At 39.9% G+C, this 24,737-nt stretch overlaps 1 protein-coding gene across 1 annotated transcript; it reads left to right on the top strand.

The window, feature by feature from the left end:
* The first annotated feature begins 7,049 nt into the window (after positions 1–7,049).
* LOC130171191 (regulator of G-protein signaling 1-like) lies at positions 7,050–14,241 on the top strand. The gene is made up of 5 exons (XM_056379061.1): positions 7,050–7,157; positions 10,490–10,578; positions 10,796–10,857; positions 13,050–13,213; positions 13,496–14,241. Coding segments are annotated over exons 2-5 (405 nt in total). The 5' UTR covers positions 7,050–7,157; positions 10,490–10,576; the 3' UTR covers positions 13,673–14,241.
* Positions 14,242–24,737: the final 10,496 nt, after the last annotated feature.

Raw genomic sequence — 24,737 nt, 5'->3', positions numbered from 1 at the left:
TTTGACGATGAGGCCTGGCTACAGGATCCAGTTGACCCTGGGTGGGGTTGAGGTCAGGGCTCTGGGCGGACCAGTTAAGTTCTTCCACACCAGACTCTTTATGGACCTGGCTTGCACTGTCACATTGAAACAGAAAAGAGTCTACCCCAAACTGTTGGCACACAAGATGGAGGCACGCTATTGTCTACCACTGTATGATGTAACATTACTATTTATGTTAACTGAACTGTTAATTGCCTTGAGTAAATGTAGGATATTGCAGTTACAACGGCGAATTGCAATCTTTACAGCCACAGCAGGACATTATGTGTATGTTAGTACATTATTAAAAGGAGCTATTTGTAAGTTTTGCTATTGCTACATAGCCAACATTAGCATTAACAGCTGTTTACTTACCAGGCTAGAAGAAACATTGCAAGTTCAGCATCAAAATTCATTCCAAAAGCTGTCTGCAGCTGTGGAAAACAGTCCTTTTTGTTTTGCAGCTATTTCTATCACTTCTTTACTTCTTTACTTCTACTGAAGTTGGCATGCTAACCAGCTAGCCCTGGCCTGGTTCGCCCATTTTGTCACTTTCCAGTACTGAGTCTCTGTAGCGTCCAGGCTGCCTTGATGCAGTAGCACTGCTAGAATGTATTTTAACCTCTTGTTTGTATTTTAAATGCAACGATGGCTGAAGCTCTCAGCAAGACTGGTAATTAAACAGCTGTTAATGGTAACACTGGTGATAGCACAATAAAAATAAAAAATAAAAATAACACCTTTAAAATTATTTTTTTGTAAGTGGCCATGTACAATATTAAACATAAAGGTCACCATTTGTTCAATTGTAACCTCAGCATGGGGCTGTTGTTGCCAAACCTACATGGATTTGGGGTGAATAATGTTTTCCACACAGGTTTACCTTGCAGTCTGATTACGTAACTGGTAGGCTGTTTTCTTTGGTTATTGTTAGACTGACAACAACAATGTCACACCCAGTCTCCGCCCAGTCAGAGAGACAGGGAGGATGTAGTGGTGGCAGGAGAAGAGGATGGAGAGCAGCTGGAGCAGCAGCATCAACAGCTGGGCCTGAGTAAAGAGTGCAGGAATGACGCTGCAATGCTACAGTAACTCACCGTTGCCTCTTGTGGTATAAAGTGGTATTACAAGACAGGACTGGCCAGGGCTAGCTGGTTAGCATGCTAACTTCAGCAAATATCCTTGTAACACAGTACAAACACATATTTGACATAAAGTCAAAACTGTTATTTCTTCACAGTCTGTTGATAATATTTTAAATGTTTTAAACTAAAATATTTACACATTGCCCCTTTAAACATTTTGAGTTAGCACAAGCTGTGTAGCATAGTCCCCGTGGGTCTGTTATACTGTATGTGTGTATTCAATCCCACAGAGGGGATGAGCAAAGTCAGAGTAATGTGCAGAGAATGGTCAATCATCTACTAAGTATGCATGAGCTGTATTGGCATTATTCAAATATGCACTGCCCATGGTGAAAATGCAGTAAATTAACCTGTTTCTGGGAGTCTCTGTTGCCATTTCAAATATTTGTAAATGGGGCTTTTCTAATCCATTGGTTATACAGTATAGACCTTTATATTCTGCAAATTTGTTTTTCTTGGTGTTGTTACATAAGAAAGCTTGTAATGTAGAACAGTTAACATGTTAATTTACTTTGCATTTATTTGTAGTGTATTTTTATTATGCTATATAAAAAAGGGCCTTGAGATAACTTGTGTTGTGATTTGGCGCTATATAAATAAAAGTATGCTCGATTTGACCGTGTACAGATATAAAATTGATTAAAATAGAAATTAAAAAAGACATTGGACATTGTTTGGTGAAATTGTTTTTGAAATGTGCATACCAATAAGGAACCTTTGAATTGAATTGAATTAAAAATGAACATACAGCAATGTAATTAATTATGAGAAAGCAATGCTAGCTGCATTCCCAATGTCATTACTTCTGCACCTGAATAAATAATGAGATGGAACTGCTTTCAACGGCTTGCTGTGAACTAAGTACGTCATTATGCTGTGTATGGCTTTCCAATGGCCTTCACCTACCCACCAGTTTACTTGCATCTTACATTAATGGTTTATATAAATGAACATTTGTATGTACAGTTTATTTATCAATGACTCACAAGAAAATGTGCGTTATTTAAGACAGACCATGATGTACACTTTCTGAACAGATGTTCTCGCCATCGAAAAACTGTTGCATCATATTCCAATTGTACAATCTCACGAGCAGGCAGAGGAGAAATGTCCTTTAGCAGCTCATAACACACAATGAAAACTCTAATCTGGATGCAATGGGATTGGAAGGCATCCAAACAACTGAAATATCTGAACAACAAGAAATACATTTAAAGTCCATGGCTGCATCCGGAAAGGTGAAATGTTTCAATAATGTCCTACATTTTAATGTAGCTGCATTTCTCTGAGCTGCCCTGAATCATTCACTTAACCCAAGGTTGGCCGCTTAGGTCAGGTGGTTCAGCTTGAATGGGGCATAGAATACATTTTATGAGTTTCTCTTTAGTGTTGACCATCATTGTCTGCAATTTGCATCAATGTCTGGACTTTAAAGCTGCGTAGATTGATTATTCAGTCACAGTGGAACAAGCTGTAAAATATCACAGACGTATTATCGTCTCGTAATGAAGAGACAGTTGCCTATTCCCACATTCAGCAGACAAAAGCCTGCATTTGTATTCATTGTTTGTCGGCCATATAACCCATGATTAGAGGTCAAAGGTCACAGACGATACCAGCCAAAAGTTAAGCGGGGCCCACGTAAAGGTCATGCGAGGTTGACAGTTTCGCTTATGGGTATATCCCTGACAATACAATTCATTTGTATTACTACAGAGATACTACATACTCTACATATGTGTATAATAACATAAAACTTTCACATTTCAACTTGTCATCTGATCCCCTGCTGTTGTGACAATGGTGCGGCCGTCACACACACAGACACACACACACACACACACACACACACACACACACACACACACACACATTGACAGGACTGTCTGTGAACAGCCCCTCCTCTCCGTGCTCACTCTGAATCAAAAACATGATCATGCGAAGGATGGATGGAAGGACTGTTGTTAGAAGACAGCTAGCACATAGCTGCTAGTCAGTATCGACGCCAAGCGGATATTTAGTGTTCATTCTTTAAGTCTGACGCTGGATGACTGATATTTTAAAAAGACTCCGGAGGCAAAACAGGTTAACTAGAAACTTAAGAAAACACGCACATATGGGAAAGCTGAACAGTCCGATCACTGATTAGCTTTCCAATTAATTTGTTTCCAGTATTTCCAGGCTTCAACCGGTGCTGCTGTGGCGGCTGAAGCAGCAGGAGAGGGTCAGGAAGGGATAGCAGCTAATGAAGAAAGAGATCTGAGAGAGGACGAGGAGGAGGAGGAGGACAGCAACCAGCATGCTGATATGGGAGAGTCGGCTAGGGCAGAAGCAACAGGTGAGATTGACAGTGCGCACAGAGATAGAGCCGTATACATTGTTCATTTATTTATTTGCCACAAAGAACTTGGGTACTATTCCCCCTGTGACCGTGCTGGTGGTGCTGGAGTGGATGAGGGACCCAATTTGGAAAACTTTGCCCCCCTCCCCCCGTCCATAATTCCTAATGGCTGGCCTGATCACCAGTGAGAGTTAAGGTGATATTAAGCAGAAGTGTTGCTATGGTTGCCTGCAGTTACATTTGCCTTGATTTGGCGGATGCAGCCGAGTTTGATGTGTCCTGTTATTTGATTTTACTGGACAACTATCAGTTTCCAGTGGCCATAGCATAATAAAGGAATGTTACACCAACATTTATCAATAATAAAATGGACAAATGTTGTGCAATGGACATTATGCCGTTAACTGATAATATGAAAGTTTGGAATGTAATTCAGGCAGCATTACAATAGCTTACCCTTCTGATGTCACCCACAAATGACAAACAATATAACACAAGGACAGTAGCAGACGTATTACTGCAGCAATGCTCACGCAGAAGCATTCAAATGAAATGGAGGTCATTTCATTTGGATACTGACCTAAGTTGAGGCTGTAATAAGTTCTTCCACCTTGGGATGTCAGTGAGAATATGGGCTGCAGGTTATTGCACATTTAAAAACAGAGCTATAGAGGAGGCGGGGCGCGGGCATGTGCCATATGCCTATATAACTCTCATGTGCAACAATTCCACTTCATCTCACTGTTACCTGGGCATTCATCGGCTAATTCTCTTGCTCCTGATCTGAATCTGTGATCTCCACACACACTAAAAAGAACTTGTTCAGTACCCTGCAGATGCCCCGTCATAAACATGAAACGTGTTTGATGGTATCAAGGCGGCTCAGATGTGCGAGTCGATCCGTCTGGAATTGATTGAATTTTTAAAACCTCTTACACTTGTGAAATATTTTCCAGCTATATCTGTCCAGTGTGTTAACCAGGTGTGTTTATATTAGGAATGGGTTTCGATGTCATTAAACATGTAAGGCTGATTCTGCTTTTGGTAAAACAACACATTATTGTGTTGAGAAGGCAACATAAAAAAAAAAGATGTTTTCCAGCCATTCTCCATCATCGTTAAGTGATGGGACAGCTGATACGTTGCAGCTCAGTTGGTGATGAATACCACTCCAAGCGCGTATCTGACAGGTTTTTGTTGCGAACATCATACTCTCGGCATCTCCAGTGGGGTCATTACAGATGCAAATCCCAGTCGCAGCTGTATTTTATGACACCTGTTCTTGTTTTCCAGGCCGGCCCCCGGAAAGTGTCCCGTCGAGGACTTGCAAATCAAGACAGAAAACAAGAGATGGGCGGACAGGTAGGCCCGCTCGGCTGTCAGCGTTGTCCTCGTATCCCTTCACCACCACCCCACCCCCTCCTCTTTCCTCCCCGATCACAGCTTTGCCATTTGTGCTCCCATCAGTCATTTTCATTGCCCCATTCCTCTTCCCATCTCTCTCGCTCTCTATGTGAGATGAGAACATTGCACCCCACCTCTGCCTGATACTTGAGCATCTGCTTCCCTCTGCCATCCGGTTGTCTCCAGAGACTTTGATGCTTATGGGGGTTCTGTGTGAACTGGGTCAAAGAGCCTCCTATTTCCTGCACAGATGCCTGGTTCACGCAAAGGAAATAGGTCCCAATAACATATTCGAGGAAATATCGTACCATAACTAGAGGTGAATAGTGCAATTGTGAATTTCTGAAGAATCCCACAGTATCTTCTAACCACTGCATGTGCGACACATTTAGAGGTTTAAAAGGCAGGGGTTGTATGTAAAAATACACTAATGTCATTGGTCTGAATAGCAAAATGAGGCTGTGACAGTAAAGAAAATCGAATCCCCCATAGCTGATACGATATAATTCAGCACGGTGTTCCCAGAAATGAGGTCTATGTTGCTGAATTTTAAAAAGTACGTCTAATGTCAAGATGTATTGCCAGTGCTCCACTAATGATGTAACTATGTACCAAAGATGCGGAGGTCTGAGAGATGGATTAATGTGTAGCACGTCTAAATTACATGCAAAAGGCAATAGTTTGCATCCCATTCACTGCTGACCCAACCACAACCCTAAACTGTAACCTTAACAAAGTCTTTTTGGTTCCTAACCCTACCCATTTTATTCATTTATTTTATTCATTTTTTTATTATTTTTTCGTCATAACAACAATATTTCTCTCACCTTAACCACACCACATGTGATTGAAATTCTTGTGAGCTGAAGAAGAAAACTTGATGACTGGGAGGTCAGATGTCTCAGGCAGAAGTATTTATCGCATGCTGTAACGCCGTAGTACAATGACAGCAAGTGAACCGTAGTGGTGCCCCACCACGATCTGAAGATGTCTGGTCTGACAATGGGTATATATTCCCACATGGTTGCATCATTTTACCGCAGCTTACTCCAAATAAGGTTTTATCCTAAACCTTTATGTGTGAAGATGCTATTGAAAACCAAAGAAAAAAAAAAACATTTGCATTGTCACATGTTCTTACCCGATTAATATCACACGTGTCTTGTCCTTTCCCCTTCTTCATTCATCCTTTACAATAACTAGATTAGGGCAGTATTCTTTAATTAATGCTTTTCTCTACCTCCTTATCTATAAGACCATGGTTATCCCAGCAGCGGAGGATAAAAGTGTCTCTGGACATCTACTTTCAGTCATAATGGTGTCTAAAGAGTAACCCATTGTAGAACACAGTGAAGGTCATTACAGCTTGTAAACTCTGAGACCAAAAGTGAGGCTGAGGAAAACAAGATGAACACTGGAAGTGAGAAAAGTCTCACTCACATCATAGTCACCAAGTGCAGATAAAGGAATCCACCAATGTTAATGTTCTTGTCTGAGTCTTGGTCTTGAGGGTTATTTGACGAAACCCTACCGTGAGGCAGGTTTGAGATAACCAAGACACATACCAAGACTGGACTCAACTATTACCTCCTAAAGAAAGCCAAAAGTATCATGATGAAGCAACTCATTGTCATTGTCACTGATTAATGATTATATCAAATCCCTTGCAAATACATTAAAAAATGTCTAATCTGAAAATAAACTTCCCATTTCACTGTCAAATACACACTTTTAACTGACAACTGCACTTCTCAAAAAAGGATGCATGATTATCTTCAACAGCCAAAATCCAAACCCAGGCCAAACTACTGTTGTAAGGCCTACAGCGGTATTACCAGGGCAGGGTTAGTCACAGCTGTTCCTGTCTCTCTCCATCAACTTTGCATTGTAAACGAATGATCTGCCTGAGGTTTTGCTTCTTTTTTTTTTTTTATTTCATGTTTTTGTGGTCCCTGGCATCAGAAAAGACAACCAAATGAGTTTTTTTTTTTTCCCAGCTAAAACGTGTTTGTTAATGGTAGGTTAAAAAAGTAAAAGAGTGAGAGCTGACATATCAATAAACCCTGGGCCTGCCTGTGCTGCAACGCAACATGCATGGGCTTGTACCTGTAGGGTAAGTCAGGTAGGGAGAGGGAAGCCTGAGCAGCTCATGAGCTCAGAGTGTGTTGTTGAGCACATATTCCCACAACAACTTGAAGTTAAACGAAACATACTTCAGTCTTTTCTGGCAACAGGAAGCACATGCTGTAAGTATGAGCTCCAAATTGGCTTTAAGCTGGCAGGTTTTGGACGATGTAGTAGTCTGGCACTCAGCATTTTGATATGGTTGAACATTGTTGCATGTTTCTCTTCCCCTCCTGTCTGCCTTGTTTTCGGTAATGACTGACTTTCTCTGATCTCGCCCAGCCACAAAGCATGTTGCTAAAATAAAACTGGGATGTGTTTTGCAGATGGTTCTCTCTCTCTCGTCTTCCGACTTTGCGAGCTAGTGTTTTTGATGGGACTCCTGTGATCTGTGCAGCTTTTTTTATTGGAAGTTTCTCCCTCTGTGTTTCTCTGTGCTTCTCACGGAGATGCCTCCAGCTCTCTTTCCCTTCCTTCCTTCCCTCCCTAAGAAAGAATGTGAAAGGTCGAAAGAGGAGTGAATATTCTTTGAGCTGCATGTACTCTGCACTACATAAGGAAAAAAAAAAAAAAGAAGAGGATATAGTCTTTCTACTGATGCCTTGTCCCCTCGCTTCTGAGGGACTTTTTGATAACACAGGGTGTAAAACTACAGTTCAAAGTCGCTCTGTCAAAGCTGTCAGAACTTTTTTCGGGGGCATCCAGTTTCGTCAAATGACGTACTTTTGAGCAATTAGATTTTTGCTATCAAAAGGAACATGAAGCATTTTTAGCAATTCTCATATTTACTTAATTTGGGGCGGCCAAAGCTAAAAAAAAAAAAAAAAAAAAAAGCAGACCAGTGAATGTACACCAGAATGAAAGATCTGTTGATGGTCCAAGAGAAAGAGAAAAAAACTGACAACGATTTTGTGCATCTACAGAAAGTTTGATTGAATTTTTCAAATATATCTTAAAACAGTTACCGTCATCATAATTGCCAACTTTCTGCTGGTTTAGGCCTCTCAAGATAGCATCTCTGTGACTTGAACGCCCTCTATTGGTAGCATCGTTCTGCTACGGTTGGTGGTAGATTTAGCACTGATCCATATAAAATCTTTAGACATATTTCATTTTCCAGAAATACTTGCACAGAGTCTTTATCTTTTGACATTTCAAGCAACAGAATTACACAAAAATGAGCAGTACTCTGAAAAATACTTGAAAATCTGTTGATGCAGCTGCTGTTTGCTCTCAACACAAGTCTCTGTAAACTCTGCTAAGATTTGTTCATTGAGGTGTAGACACACGCACACAAGCTCTTCTCAGTCAGTCGGACAGCTGTCACAGTAGAAAATAAGTGTGCGACACTCTGGTTTGGTGGACTGTGCAGCCTGGAGCACAGTGTTTTTCCAGATACTGGTTCTGATGACTAGTTGAGAAGGTCAGCCCAGTGTTGCTCACTCTATCACAAGCCAAAACAGAAAAACAAGTTGAAACCAGGTAATGTTTTGGTAGACAACCACTACCAATTTTTTTTTTTTACATCGACAGCTTGTGAATGTGGTGCAATTGTGTGATTGTGGCTTAAATAGAAGTTTAAAAAGCGTGCAAAAATATAAGACACACTTTACTTCCTGGATGACAAGTGGTGCTCTGCCGCACCCACAGCCCCCCTTAGAACTGGGCTTGGCCCGAACAGCTGTAGTTTTTGATGTTCTTGTGACTACATCTCCACACAGACAACAATAGGTGCTGTAGTCTATTGCCTTAAACTTTCCTACCACCATATCAAGATGAAATTCAGCCATATGCAGTTGGTTTGTGTTTAGAAGTAATATGGATTAAACAGATTTCTTTTGACTTGCCACAACTTAAAGATACAACTCTAAGTTGTGGCACTTCTCTACACACAGGAGCTGATACAGTGCATACTTATATATGACAGACATATTCTGTGCAATAGCTCTTATCCATTCAACACATCAGATAATGTGAATAGCTCTTGCACATCCACTTGAGCCTAAGTGTCTACCAGTGCAGGCGCTAGTTCTCTATTTATTTGCTCCACTTTTTCTCAAATGTTCACTTGCTGTAATTCCTTGTATTACACTCACTGCTCTGAATTGTTCTTATCTGATTCTCTGCTACTGCTGCCGCTTCTGCTGCAACGGCCCAATTTACCCACAGGGATCATTAAAATTTCATCTAATTTAGGATATCCGAACAAGTAAACTAATGACAAGAGGATGCAGCCAGTTAGGCTGGTAGCTGCCATGCTGACATAAATCTAACTCTTTGTAGATATGCTACAATTAGGCTTACAGAAATAGGACTTTGAGGGCAGGCTAGTGAACCCAAATCCCCACAGTGGTTTCAGTGATTCCCACGGAATATTAATCGTATCAAAACCACCAAGGTAGAACACCAAGGGCTCAGTGAAACACAGACAAATGTGTAACTACAGTATGTGCAACTGTGGAATGTCGCCAAGTACTTTTACTCATGTACAAAATGTGAGGTATTTAACTTAAACTTCTCACTAGAGGACACGATTCCACTTTTTACTCCTCTACATTTATATGAGAGGTATAATTACTCTACAGATTAAAGGAGCTATTTGTAAGTTTTGCTATTGTTACATAGCCAACATGAGCATTAACAGCTTACCAAGAGCTTCAGCCATCATTACATTTACAATACAAGAGGTTATAATATGTCATCTGACCAGCGTTACTTCTTCAGGGCAGCCTGGACACAACAGTGACTCAGTATCGGAAAGGGACAAAATAGGCTGACCAGGCCAAAGCTAGCTGGTTAGCATTCTAACTTCAGCAGTAGATAGCACAGCAAAAGAATCAAAACAAAAGGGTTGCTTTCCACCACTGGAGACAACTCTTGGTGAGTAAAGGAATGAAGTTTGATGCTGAACTTGCAACATTTCTTCTAGACTGGTAACTCAACTTTTAATGCTAATTCTAGCTATCTAGCAATAGCAAAATTTACAAACAGCTCCTTTAACATTTTACATACTACAAATATCATATGATCCTCTTGTAAAATATGATATTTTGTTGTGGATTAAATTATCCAACAGTATATAAAGCCCTTAATAACAATAACAATAATATGTTACATTTAATAAAGTACTGCAAAATTCAATCCAGCATAATAAGTGCTTTTATTTTTGAAATTCATCTACATGTTGCATAATATGTCTGTACTTTTACCTTAATTTTAAGTCTTTTCACTTCTAATGTATCATTTTTATTTTACACTTATAACAATTATTAAACAATTAAAGCTGCAGAAGTTCATTTTTTCACCACTTGATATGGACAATTAATTAGACTATAAAACAGTTAATTAGAGCTACAGTGGAGTCGAGTCAAGTGGTCTCAGACTTGTTGACCTCACTCAATACTTCTTTCAGAGGTTACCATGGAAATAACTTCCATTTTTATGCTATATTTAGTTGTGACTGTGGTCAGGAGGGAACTCACTTCAGGAGGACAACGCTGATTTGATACCTGGTATCAATTAAGAGACCCTATCAGCTAAGATGTGAGTTGTCATTAATTTGATCGTCTAGAATTGGAAGTATGACAAAATGAGATGGCAATTTAATAATTTTTTTGATCATTTCACAACATGATTGATTTACTTAATTGAGATAAACCATTAAATATCAATTCATCCCATGTAATAAATAGATAAAGATTGACAGGGATGCACCTCAGTCCTTTACATAATATATGTGTTTGATGTTTTTGCTCTGCAGGGCTCCTGTTGATGATGTTGTGGCATGGGGAGAGTCATTGGACCAGCTTCTGGAGTGTAAAAGTAAGCCCACTCATGGATTTACTCCTCTCACCCTCTTGTGAAATGCTGCTCTCTCAATTCTCCGTCCTTTTTTCTTTTTACCCTCGCAATTCTCCGCCGCTCAGCCCCAGCATATCATCTTGAATTGCCCTCAGGCTTCCTTTGGAGGCTCGAGAATATATTCTTCCTTCAAGTTCATCAAATCCATTTGGAGATATATTTAAGGAGAATGACACTGGCAGAGATAAGAGGCCTAATCTGAGCTGCCGGTGTAGATATGGTGATTCCAGCCAGCTCGTATTCATTTATAAAGCTGGCGCTCGCTCATGGCTTCCACCTGACCATACCCCCCCCACCACCCCTCATTTTGAAAATAACTAAAAGGGGCAGATGGGTTCTTTCTCTCTCACTTCCTGCTGTCTTTCTTTTCTCATTACTTCACTGAAATGAATTCAGCGATCTGTAATATTTCAGCCCTGTTGTCTCCCGCGTCAAGATTAACTGTCCTCCTGATGATGAATTTTGTCTCGAACCCCAGTTGCTCCATTTCCCTTTGAAGAAATGCAGTGACACGTATGACAAATAGGTAAACAGTAGCAAAAAATAAATAGTTGTGCATGTGGCAGATGCAATCTGGTGGCATTCATATACCTTTACATCTCGTGTGACTTTTAAAGAGTCGACTCTGTTATGATTGAAGGCTCAGATATGGAGCCAGAGTGATTTGTAGGTGGGAACATGCGGCCTCTGGACATATTTTGTTTCCTGTCAATTACTGTCAGAGCACAAGCTGTGATTTATGTGAAGCAATTTGTGTGAATAACTCTTGTGTTCGCTGTTAGCTGTTTGTTTATGCTCCCAGAAGACGGTGCTAAGTATTTTACACCTGCGTTAGAATCGCGGCCCGATGAATACGCCTGTAACAAAGGTAAAGGGGTGTGAGGAGAAGATAAGAAATATAGCTGTGTGCAATTATGCGATGCTGAGGCGGTGCACATTGGGATGCAGGGTTTGGTTTTTTGAAGGTTTTCTGAAGTTGAAAAAAAAAAGAGGGGGGCCTCCAGGCATTCACCACAATACCTGGCAGTTTGCTGCATCGTCCCTTTGTTCACTGACTTCTTTGAGCTAACAAGGACTGTGTTGAGGAAGGGAGAATGTGAGTGAAAGATAACAGAGTGGTGTAACCTTTAGCTCAGGCTCATTACTCTTGTGATTTTCTGCTAAAAACACCAAGATTTTTTTCTTTTTTTCCATTTAAACTTTTTTTTCACCCAATTCTGTGTCCCCGTGGCCTCTTAAGTAGTTGTGCAAGAAGACCCTGACCACAGCAGATTACAGTCTTCCTGCAACAGGCACAGGTCAGAAATTCTCCTAGTAAAAAAAAAAAAAAAAAAAAAAACATAGTGGAGACAAAATGGGAAGTAAACACCTGTGAAACTCCTGAGTTATAAACAATCTTGAGCATGGGAAGTTCACTCTTGTGTATCTGACAAAATAGCCTCAACTCAACTTTTTTCCGAGCTGTCATCCATCTTCCATTTAGACTGGAAGATGCATTTGAAAGGTCAGAAAAAAAAACAAGTAAGAGTACCTTGAGTTGTGATTTTGTGTCATATTTTTAACAGCATTTGTTTAATCCAATTTCCACCCATATTTTTGTCCTGACTTTTTTTTTTATCCTGTGTGCACAAGATAATTACCTGTCTGCATAAACAATGTTATTATCTTGCTCGCACAAGATGGATCTAATTTCTTCTTTGCACAACTTATTATCATGATATTTGAAGATAATAACTTAATTAAAAAAAATAAAATCTTTCGGGAACTTAGAGGCCCTTTGCTTTTCTATTTTTACACTTGGAAAGAAAAAAATGAAAACAAGAAGAAGCACAATTAACAATAAGAGTCATAAGCGCTTGAGGCAATATAAAATGCATTAGTGTACAAATTAATGCATATGTATAGTAGATATGAATACACTTTAAAGCTTGTGCTAAAAATGCAAGTGAAACCAGTCCAGCCTTTGTCTTCCCTGTTGTAATTACTGTATATTGTGTTGCTGGCTGGACGCCCTGTAAAGAAGGAAAGAAAAAAAGAGGATTAAGGAAAATTAACCAGGTCCTTAAAAAAAACCGTCAACTTAACCTCCTTCTGCTTAATGTTTGAAATGAAACTGTCCCCGTTTTCAAAGTGTCTCTGTTCTCTCTGCGCAGCAGGCCAGCTCGTGTTCGAGGACTTCTTGCGGACAGAATACAGCGAGGAGAACCTTCTATTCTGGCTGGCCTGCGAGGACTACAAGATGACTAGCGAGACAGAGAGGGCGGCTGCTGCCCAAAGGATCTACACAGAGTTTGTCCAGGTTGATGCTCTGAGACAGGTATGGCTTTTGTAAAGATAGAGTCAGACCTTTATAATATCAAATCAGCCTCAATTGCTGGCTTGCTTGTTGTTGCCCCTCTCGCTTCTGCACAGTTTCACCCTTTTTTTTTTTTTTATGTGATGTTTATAGGCCCCCCTTGCCTTTTTTTCCCTCATTTTTTTTCTTTATTATTATTTCAACGCACATTATTCTCAACACGCACCATAATGTAAAAGCAAATATCTCCAAAACAGAAAGAACTCATGGGTGAAATAAAAGTTGCTGTTTTCCTGAACACAGATAAACATTGACTGTGTGACGAGAGGAGAAATCAGTGAAAATATCTCTCAACCGGGGCCAAATTGCTTCGACAGGGCGCAGAGACTGATATACAGTTTGATGGAAAACGACTGTTATCCGCGATTTCTGAAATCAGAAATCTACCAAGCTCTCCTGGAACAGGCTGAACAGCAATGAAAGCAAACATGAGGAAATAAAGCTCAGCCGACGCCTCCTCCTCCTCCTCCGAATGATTGATTCTGCACTTCAGCTGACTCCTTAGAATTTCTGTTTAAACAAAAAAAAAAAACAAGGCTCGTCTGTCACGGGAAGCAGAACTGAAAGGAGATACGGGGCTATTGGTGTGGGCACTGACAGGATCTAAAAGCCAAACATTATCTAAATAATGTATTAAGCAGCTTTTGAATTCTTTTTTCAGGCCTGTTATTCAGACAAAGCTTTGAAAGGTTGACATGTGTTTAGAAAGACAAGCATCAAGGGCAAAATGTTTATAATTTGTGCACACAAATTTGTCATTGGTACCCTCGAATTATTCAAAGTGTGATGTATTAAGTTTCTGAAGAGCTGATTCTCAGAACATTGTGTCCTGTTTTACAAGCACAGAAACTAATAAAAAAGTATGTATGAAAACTTGTCAACTGCCAAATGAGTAATATGTCATGTTTTTTATACCCAATTACTCTTTGATAGTGTGATAAAAAAAAAAAAGGTTTTGGTTTGTATGATGTTAATAAATAACTTTCTGTGTGCTGATATGAAATCCAAAAACCTTTTATTAACCCATTGTATTTCTGAATAACCTGTTACCTGCTATTTCTTCTGATCCTCCTTGAGATGGTTCTACTCCTTCATTGGAGTCCAGCTGTGTTTAATTAAACTGATTGGACTTGATTAGGAAAGGCACACACCTGTCTATATAAGACCTTACAGCTCACAGTGCATGTCAGAGCAAATAACTAAATACACTGCAGGTAACAGCACGTTATTTTGTCTTTGCTAGATGTACCCCACATGTAATATACAGTGGGTATGGAAAGTATTCAGACCCCTTTAAATTTTTCACTCTTTGTTTCATTGCAGCCATTTGCTAAAATCAAAAAAGTTCATTTTATTTCTCATTAATTTTCACTCAGCACCCTATCTTGACAGAAAAAAACAGAAATGTAGAAATTTTAGCAAATTTATTAAAAAAGAAAAACTGAAATATCACATGGTCATAAGTATTCAGACCCTTTGCTGTGACACTCATATTTAACTCACATGCTGTCCATTTCTTCTGATCCTCCTTGAGATGGTTCTACTCCTTCATTGGAGTCCAGCTGTGTTTAATTAAATTGATTGGACTTGATTAGGAAAGGCACACACCTGTCTATATAAGACCTTACAGCTCACAGTGCATGTCAGAGCAAATGAGAATCATGAGGTCGAAGGAACTGCCAAAGGAGCTCAGAGACAGAATTGTGGCAAGGCACCGATCTGGCCAAGGTTACAAAAGAATTTCTGCAGCACTCAAGGTTCCTAAGAGCACAGTGGCCTCCATAATCCTTAAATGGAAGAAGTTTGGGATGACCAGAACTCTTCCTAGACCAAACTGAGCAATCGTGGGAGAAGAGCCTTGGTGAGAGAGGTAAAGAAGAACCCAAAGATCACTGTGGCTGAGCTCCAGAGATGCAGTAGGGAGATGGGAGAAAGTTCCACAAAGTCAACTATCACTGCAGCCCTCCACCAGTCTGGGCTTTATGGCAGAGTGGCCCGACGGAAGCCTCTCCTCAGTGCAAGACATATGAAAGCCCGCATAGAGTTTGCCAAAAAACACATGAAGGACTCCCAGACTACGATAAATAAGATTCTCTGGTCTGATGAGTCCAAGATTGAACTTTTTGGCGTTAATTCTAAGCGGTATGTGTGGAGAAAACCAGGCACTGCTCATCACCTGCCCAATACAATCCCAACAGTGAAACATGGTGGTGACAGCATCATGCTATGGGGGTGTTTTTCAGTTGCAGGGACGGACGACTGGTTGCAATTGGAGGAAAGATGAATGCGGCCAAGTACAGAGATATCCTGGAAAAAAACCTCTTCCAGAGTGCTCAGGACCTCAGACTGGGCCGAAGGTTCACCTTCCAACAAGACAATGACCCTAAGCACACAGCTAAAATAACAAAGGAGGGGCTTCAGAACAACTCTGTGACCATTCTTGACTGGCTCAGCCAGAGCCCTGACCTAAACCAAATTGAGCATCTCTGGAGAGACCTGAAAATGGCTGTCCACCAATGTTCACCATCCAACCTGACAGAACTGGAGAGGATCTGCAAGGAAGAATGGCAGAGGATCCCCAAATCCAGGTGTGGAAAACTTGTTGCATCATTCCCAAGAAGACTCATGGCTGTACTAGCTCAAATGGGTGCTTCTACTCAATACTGAGCAAAGGGTCTGAATACTTATGACCATGTGATATTTCAGTTTTTCTTTTTTTAATAAATTTGCAAAAATGTCTACATTTCTGTTTTTTTCTGTCAAGATAGGGTGCTGAGTGTACATTAATGAGAAATGAAATGAACTTTTTTTAATTTTAGCAAATGGCTGCAATGAAACAGTGAAAAATTTAAAGGGGTCTGAATACTTTCTGTACCCACTGTATGTACACTGAATTTCCTTTTATGAAATAAACAGTATGTACACATAAAATAAAACCCTATGTAAAAAATCATAGCCCTATATAAAACCTATTAGAAACTGGAACAATTTCATATATTAACATGTAAGTCTTGCCCATACAAATATGCATGTTTATGCATGTATGCTTATTGTAGACATATGTTACATAAATATATATATCTATCCCCAAAGACTGTCAATATATGTCGATATTATATACAGTAGGGTCCCAGAATGGGGAAAATAGACATGTTAGAAATGAAGAAGAAAAACATATATAAATAGAAGTATGTTGCTTGAATAAACTTGGATATATAAATTAAATATATATTGATAACATATATGCTTGAAACATGTTACACCACACAAAAATCCATCATAGATATATCTAATATATGTACGTGTACTATAGATATTTCATATGTTATTAAATTCATCTCTTCATATATCCAGAGGATAACAATATATCCCCTCATGTGACATATATGACAACATCTTTCTTGATATGGGGATATATACTGTACGTCATATGAGATTTCTGTATGGGACATCACACAACAGTATAATGACAGCAACTTTAAAAAAAAATGTCATGCTCCCTGCTCTTTCATTTTATTTTTTTCTTTATTTTGAAAGGACAGAACATATCAGGACAGCAAGATACACCAATGGTCTATTCCAGTACAGGTTATTGCTGGTAACTCACAACCAAAATATGTACTGCGCGGGGACCACTCCTTTACAAACTCATCTCAGGTTCCTTGCAATACACTGGATAACCTTTCGTAAGGGAGAACTGATGGTAATTTATCACACCACACTGTCAGCATAGGCAGATGAGAATCAAGACAAACATACAGGATTGAAAGGCGTGCAGCATACAACATGATACTTTGCAATTTTGCCTTTTGACCATGACAAGGCACCAACACCAAGAATACATTTTGGATTCATTGCTGTTTTAATGCCAAGAAATTTCTCAATCTCTGTTTGAACAGAAGACCATAATGCAAGTTATTTTTTAATAATAATAACTTGATAATTTAAAACTGTGCCGTGTTATTGTTTTTCTGGATCAATACTGCAGCAGGTGTGGCTGATTATGATGATTAACGCTTGTATGAGCTTGTATGTGTGTGTGTTCTAATTTATGAGAATATAAAAAGTCAATGCAATGATCAGGAAAAATGAGGTTCCGCAGTGTAAAGACATATAATCTTCAGGATTTAGTCCTGCATAGATTTATAGAGTTTAGATTAGGAGTAGAATAAGGTCAAGGCCATAGTCAGGATCTTTTTTCTTTAAAACATATTTATTCTAAAAGATAGAATAAGCCTCAAAAACCCACCATGTGTACTTTGTGTAATTGTGGTTTTTCCACTGGTTATTAAAAACCCCCACATTCAAAGAGGACAAATCAAAGAGGACATAACCCTAATGTTCTCATTGGTACTGTAACCACAGCCCTGAAAGAAGTTTGGGGGAAGATTGAGTTTAAGTTACAGGAACAAACCTGGACACCACCAGCATCTGTGACTCCATCCAGTTTGCAGACTTCAGCTGCACCTTAAGCACCCTCATGAGGGAAATGCAGCACAACAAACTGACTGAGCTCGACATTAGTCCCATGAGCTGTGAGACGTTAACTGATCTTCTAACAGAAGGAAGGGGAGTTGTTGTCCCTAAAGGGAAAATAATGATCATTCAAAATACGGGAACAGACTGAGAAGAATAGCACAGAGAGAGTTCGACCACAACACAGATACAATGATAGACTATTATGTGTAAATTTCAGCTATGAGTCAGGGTCATGTTGACATGGGACTGAGCTGAGTCTTAGGGAGTGTAGCATGGTACAAAAAATAGGCAAGTGACTAAAAAACAATGTCAAAGATTCAAGCAAAATGAAATTGTGAAAGGAGGAATATCTCTAACATGAAAAAAAAAACATCTCTATCATTTCGAACGCTGCTATTCCCTCGCTGTCCAATAGGTGTCCCTTGGGTGCTCCCTCCTTTATACCAACTCCCTCATTAGCATCCTCATCACTTTGCCAGATCATCCATAAGCCTATAGGTGTTACTGGTAACCTTATTGTTTACATTTTGTCCCAGTAAGTTATGAGAGTGAACTAACATGCACAATAGCAGGGCCTTGACACTGAAGCAGCTAAATGGAATTCAGCCACTATTAATATTATTATTTACACTTGTGTGTTTCCTACTGGAACATACTGTATGAATCCAACATGTTTCCTGTGAAAAAGGTTTATGATGTGTTTTCCTGCCAAGTGTTCCAGTCTGACTTTTGACCTTTGCTTAGTTTTTAGATTTTGACCCCTCACTTCCTGTTTGTGACACTGAAAAGGTTGGCTATTTGATAATTTACAATTTCGCTGGAATCATATAGTGTTGCTGGATGAGACTGAGACTTATTGATCCGGCTCCTAACCCATCTTCTTACTTTAAATTACTTGCAATGATTAGAAGATAAATAGACCAGAAGACTCCTGGGGCTGTGTTTGTTGTTTTGCCTAAAAAAAAAGGTCCCAGCAAGGAGTCCCGGTTTATAATTTAGAGTTTTGTTCATGAACAAGTAAATTTTTTTAAATAATTTTTTGTAAAGGGGATAACAAAACTTTCATTAATCAGGTAGGGGTCTTTAAACATCAGTGGATTGCTGATAATTTAGACATCCCACCAGGGTACCCAGCAACACTGGGAAGTCTTTTACCCATTTTATCCAGTTCTTTTATCCATCCATCATCCATCCATTTCTGTTGGCTCACAAAGTACAAGTATCCGGTATGAAATAAACTGGGGTTATCGAGCTGCATTTATGGCATAAAGATTAGATCAAGAACAACCACAAACATCATCCCTACATAGTCTAATCTTAGCGCTTTGCTAACTTCCTGTTATTTAGCATTCGGGGGACATTTCTTCTGTGTTTTTTTGAAGCCATTTTCAAGTTTGATGCCTACAGGTTGAGAATGACATTAAGCCTGGGATTTAAATGAATATGCTTATTCGCTTTCTTGCCCAGGGTCAGATGAGACTGATACCACTCTCTCAAGCAGCCAGCAGCAGATAAGCTTAGATTAGCCTAGTGTAAGGACTAGAAAGAGGGGCAGTCTGGTTCTGACCAAGGTAACAAATTCCGGCTATCAGCCCCCTCTACAGCTCAAATCCAAAACCAAATTGTAAAACAAATTCTGGCATTTATGTTAAGCTAAACTACCGAGCTGCTGGCTGTAGCTTCAATCTGAATGGACAAATATGAGAGTGGTATCAATCTTTTAATCTATCAGCAAGGCAAGAAAGCAATGAGAATGTTTCCTAGAATGTCAGACCATCCCTTTAACTTTATTAGTAAGGGGAAGTTCTCCACTTCCATAGACATCCAGCACATTATGTTTTCACGATAGTGCCAATTGTCATTCCAGTCACCACTGTCATCCTGTTCACATCCTATAGCATCAATGGAAAGCTGGAATAGAACATTTTAAAGAAGATAACTAAAGGTGACTGTGACATTATCGTGACTGAGGCAAAGCCACAATATCTGCTGTTATACCCACAGAAAACTCTGTGGTGTGAAATTTACATAAAACCTCCCTGAAAGTTGGGGTGATATGGGAATTAAAAGTTTTTACATATTCTGAGCCAGTGCATGGGGGGGCACAACAATTAGAGGATTCACATTCTTTGTGGTGTTTCTTTATAACAACATTTATAATGTGTTGTGTAGGGGCATGAATGTGCATGTTTCTTGCTTGGTTGCATGCATGAAACCTGTCATGGACCTTTACACACAGTGAGTTTTGCATCTGCAGAGTCCCACTGTGCAAGCGACTCTGCAGAGAACTAACTCCTGCAAGTCTGATTGGAGGTCCAGCATTATCTGATTGTATTTCTGGCCCTGCTGGAACTCAGCATGGGCTTAATACTCAGGAGGGATAGAATAGGATAGGATAGGATAGGAGGAAAAGGGTTTGACAGAGAAGGTCAAAAGGTAGGAGGAGAAGAAGGAAAGAATATAAGGAATCTGCAATTAGACAAAGGAGTGTCAAGGCTGGATGAAAGAACAAGAGAGAGAGAGAAAGAGGACAAATAAAAGCAAGGAAGGTAAGAGTATTAGGAGTGGTGAGAAAAAGAAAAGCAGTGTCAGTAATGAGAAAAAGAAGGATTTATCGAGAGAGACAATGAGATGGAACAAGATGAAGGGTGAGGGAGGTGGGGGTATTAGGAGAGGCAAAAAGGAAAGGAGAAAAAGGAAAGAATAGAGAAGGATATTAAGTAAACGCACAAACATTGGAGGAAAGGTTGGAAAGCACAGAAGCTGAGGATGTGAGGCAGGGAAGGAAGTAGTAGAGATAATGCCCCACGACTTTGGACTCGTGGAGACGCGAGTGGCAGAGTTCGCAGTAGGTGGGAGATAAGGTAACCGAGTGTCTGCTGACGACCACAAACTGTTCTTTCTTCCTGACTGGGGAGGAGGAAACTTTACACTGTTTCACCACAGAAACTCCCAAAGATTAACTCGTCCTGTGGCAGACTTCCAGTGCTTTAATACTGGGCTTTAAAAAGGTATGTGGAGTGATGAAAGAGTCTTTTTTATTTTCCCTCTACTATCTTATAATCTAAGGACCCAACAGCATTTCTCTTCCCAGCTTCCTAACAGCTAATGTTCTGTGAGTGTGTTTGTGTGAGTAATTGTGTGAGAAATAGAGAGACGCTGCAGCCTAGCTGTATCACTCTGTTATATATATTCTACACAAGTCAGATTAAACACTGAAAACATGTAAAGATATACACCGATAATTACAGAGAATCACTTTATCTTCCTCAGAGTAGTAGTTTTTGACGACCAGTGCTATGGAGCAACGTTTTATGAGCATGTTTGTATGGTACATGTGCATAAGGACGCACATGTACGCGGTGTGATGCACATTCATGCCATCACTTTGATGTAATTCCACTGATCAACAGTTGGTGATGGTAATGTGTGAAGAAACGCTGCAATGCGCCAACAGCAGACCGTGAGCTTTTTTCTTTTTTTTTTTTTTTGCTCGTTTACAAGAAAACTCCACAGAGCAGTAATCAATTAAAAGATATTTTTCAACATTTTTCAAAGCACAATGATTGTTTCATTTATTTATCAAGCTAAAATAGAAAGTATTTGCTGGTTCCTGCGTCTCGTGTTAGGATCGGCTGCTTGTAGCCCTCGTACATCACGGTCATGGTGTGAATGGACATCAATTGAACACATATGTGTTTCAGACTGTGGTTACACAAACAAGGAATTTTATCAATTGTAGAATTTAAAAAAAAAGAGACTAATCAGGTGAAAATATATTTGTAATATCTGTTCAGCCCAAACCCTACAGTTTCAGATGAAAACCCACATTGCAAAAAGAAGCCCAAGTCTTCATCTCAGGGAACTCTCTCGCTGAGGGAATGTCTACTTGTATGTGTCAATTAGTAACTTCATCAAATGTAAATGTGTTAAGGAATATGCACTACATCTCAACACAGGCCATGTGTATGCCACAGGGCTCAGGAATAGATCGTTTCAGGCCCTTCTATGGTCCCCATCACTTTAACTGATTTGCATCCATAAACCAAACAACACAAAAAAGATTGGGCCCTGTGGGGCCTCTGATGAGCTGGAGCTCAGGGGCAGTTTCCAGATTTTGTCACCTCTATCTGGTCTGTAATTCAGCGCTGCCCCACACTGAACCTACAGTAACCTCGCTCACGTTTTTACTGTGCATAATCTTTATAGATTAGTGGGTGCATGTCACCACTAGATGGAGACAAATGCCTGGTGTTGTCAAAAGTACAGTAACAGCCTCATTTGAAAAGCAGCAAAGCTTTGGAGGACATTTAACTACAGGTGTAAGCATCAATGTTTAACCATATTGTACAGTGAATGTTTGCATTTTGTTTGCATCTTTGCCATGTTAACCCCTTATTGTGACTTATATTAAAATGTACTGATATTCCTGTAATTATAGTGCAGTAAGTCAATTAACTATTTATGCTCTTTTGTAGTTACAGATGTAAAAACACTGCAAGAAAGAGTTGAGCACTGGGTACAGGATGTTTGCTACGGCTTTTCCTCCATTTTCATTCTGGTTTTTGTATTTTGTTTTGGTCGAATCAGAATTGACAAATTTAGAGAAATCTCATAATTTATTACACTGTATAAAAACAGGAAAATGTGGTCAGTGTAACATGTAAAAGATTCCTGCTGACCAAAGTCAAGATCAGAAATTGAAGGGACTTCTGTCTGGGGCCCGTGTACGGCATAATAGGAACCCGTCATTCTGACTTCCCCCTGAATCTGCCTCGGCCTCATGTACCTCGTCTGCTGAAAGCTGTTTCACTTCCACACAGTCTTCTGGTGAAACACTTGCGACACTGATTCCCCACCCTCCTGCCGGACTGTGGGGACGGTCGCTAGTGGTTTCCTGCAATGGATGACGAATCTGAGGGGCTGCACACAGAGAGAATCACTTCTGAGAAAAGAAAAAGGAAAACACATTGAGGGCAATGGGTTCAACATGCTGAAGTTGATAAAGTCTGTAATGTTCAGCAGCTTCTGCTTTTGTTACACTTTTGTATCATGTATCAATAAAAAAAAAATGGAAATACCAAAATAAAATGTATCAGTCTGGAATACGGCCTCAACCATAGATTTAGTAAACAGTAAAGCTTCACTAGTCTGAGGCCTAGTCCACATGTGCACAGCTATTTATTATTTATTTAGTCTGAGAAACAGGGCCGAGTGGAACACCACTTGAAGAGGGGCCGCTCATTTACTGCAAATATAGACTTGGTTGCAGCTCATGCACTGAGAGAAACAAGGGGCCGCGTGTGCATAGTTTAAGTTGGCTACATAGAGCAGTAAGGTAGCCGACTTTTTTAAAACGTAATGTTGTTAGCCTACACAATAATCAGACCGGCCCACCGGGAATTCACCTAATCCTTCCGATTACCACTCCACTACATCCCCGTCCACCCAAAAAACGCAAAACACATAGACAAGGCTGTTTAATAAAATTAATTTTAAAAAAGAAATCCAGCCTTTGGTGCTCATGTGGGTTAAAATTAGATGACTGGAGCAGCAAGGTAGCTTCTTATTTTTTTGCTCATAGAAACCTGCAGCATTCTGGAGCTGAGCTGTATTTATGAGCACTTAGGGTTTAATGGACCTAAACCATGTGACAACAAAATACTTCATACTATAACACAGCCACAGCTCATCACATCTCATCCCTGAGAAAAAAACCTCGACAAGGACTTTCTTTGACACACGATTCATCTGATCATATCACACTGTTCCCACCAGACACCTTTTCTGCACTATATCAGCCACAGAATTGTATTTTTTGTCTGTGTAAAAAAAGCAACTACAAAAAGAATCTAAACTTTTTGTAGAAATTTGACATCAGTGCCTTGATGTAGAGGTGGTCGCTCCTATGGCCGAGAAGTTTAACTTTTGCCCAGCCTGTTGGAAAAAGCTCATTTCAGACAACAGAGAGATTCAGGCGTGACCACACAGGGCCAGTTACTGTAGATAGTTTTTTCCTTATGAAACTTCAAGCAACACAAATTGCCCCCATTTCCCGTTTCACCTCTCGTCACTGCCAACTGCAAGCTCTTTCACGCGTGACCCTGAGAACGATGGGATGTCAGCTGCTTCATTATCTTGAAGACCACATCTGCTCGGAGTTATCAGTATTCATCTGGTTGGGAGAAATCATTTCCATAAATAAACAGCAGTTTTACGTGTCACTGCAACATGAAGCTTCTTTAGTGAAAGTGCTACCTACTGTACATCATGTCGGTTTTTTCTTTTTTAAAAGATAAGACCTCTTCCTGATAATATTGTGTGTTTGGTGACTCAGATGGCAGAAGGTCCTGCCTCCATTCATGAGTTTAGACAAGCAAGTACTAAACACACACATGCCCCAACGCACACATACAATACACCACGCAGTGTACAGTACTTGGTAGGCAGTACTTTTTTTAAGTCATGTCCACCAAAATGAGAAGACATTGTGCTTAACTCAGTGAGAATAATGTGTTCCTGTGTACAAGTCAATAAATCAAACTAAAGTGAAAGTGCTTTACTTCCATGCAGTTGCCTTGCAGTATGTCATTGCACTTATATCTCACAAAACACACACTTCCTGTCAATCAGTCAGTCAGTCAGTCTGGTGAAATATTTCATGATTTTCCATTATTATGTAACGCTTAATGTCACAATAGTCCCTTTGAAAATGTGTAAAAAAAGTTGGTGTTAGATGCAGTAGCCTGATGAAAGCGGGATATTGCAGACAATCTGGGGAAATTCTGATGTTGGGAGCATTCTGCGAAATCATACCAAACGGATTCGAACAAATGACAACCACTGGATGGTAAATGTGAAATAAGCTGTCTGCTGTCAGTGTTTGAAATGACAGAGAAGATTCAAAGGAGGAGAAAATAGCTGACAGTTCATTCTTGACCTTAGAAGCTGTTGACCAAGTTGAGGTCCACTTACTGGCTTGCTCCGAAGCTTTCAACTGTGTCAC

This window comes from Seriola aureovittata, chromosome 6 (genome assembly GCF_021018895.1).
Source record: "Seriola aureovittata isolate HTS-2021-v1 ecotype China chromosome 6, ASM2101889v1, whole genome shotgun sequence".
Lineage (NCBI taxonomy): Eukaryota > Metazoa > Chordata > Actinopteri > Carangiformes > Carangidae > Seriola > Seriola aureovittata.
Note: the sequence above shows the minus strand (reverse complement) of the source record. Positions and strands in the feature narration are given on the sequence as shown.

What these genes read in the sequence shown, in the direction of transcription:
- LOC130171191 (XM_056379061.1), top strand. An exon ending in CCAGCTTCTGGAGTGTAAAA is followed by an intron (nt 10,858 to 13,049) that starts GTAAGCCCACTC and finishes CTCTCTGCGCAG; the next exon opens with CAGGCCAGCTCGTGTTCGAG. An exon ending in AGGTTGATGCTCTGAGACAG is followed by an intron (nt 13,214 to 13,495) that starts GTATGGCTTTTG and finishes TCCTGAACACAG; the next exon opens with ATAAACATTGACTGTGTGAC.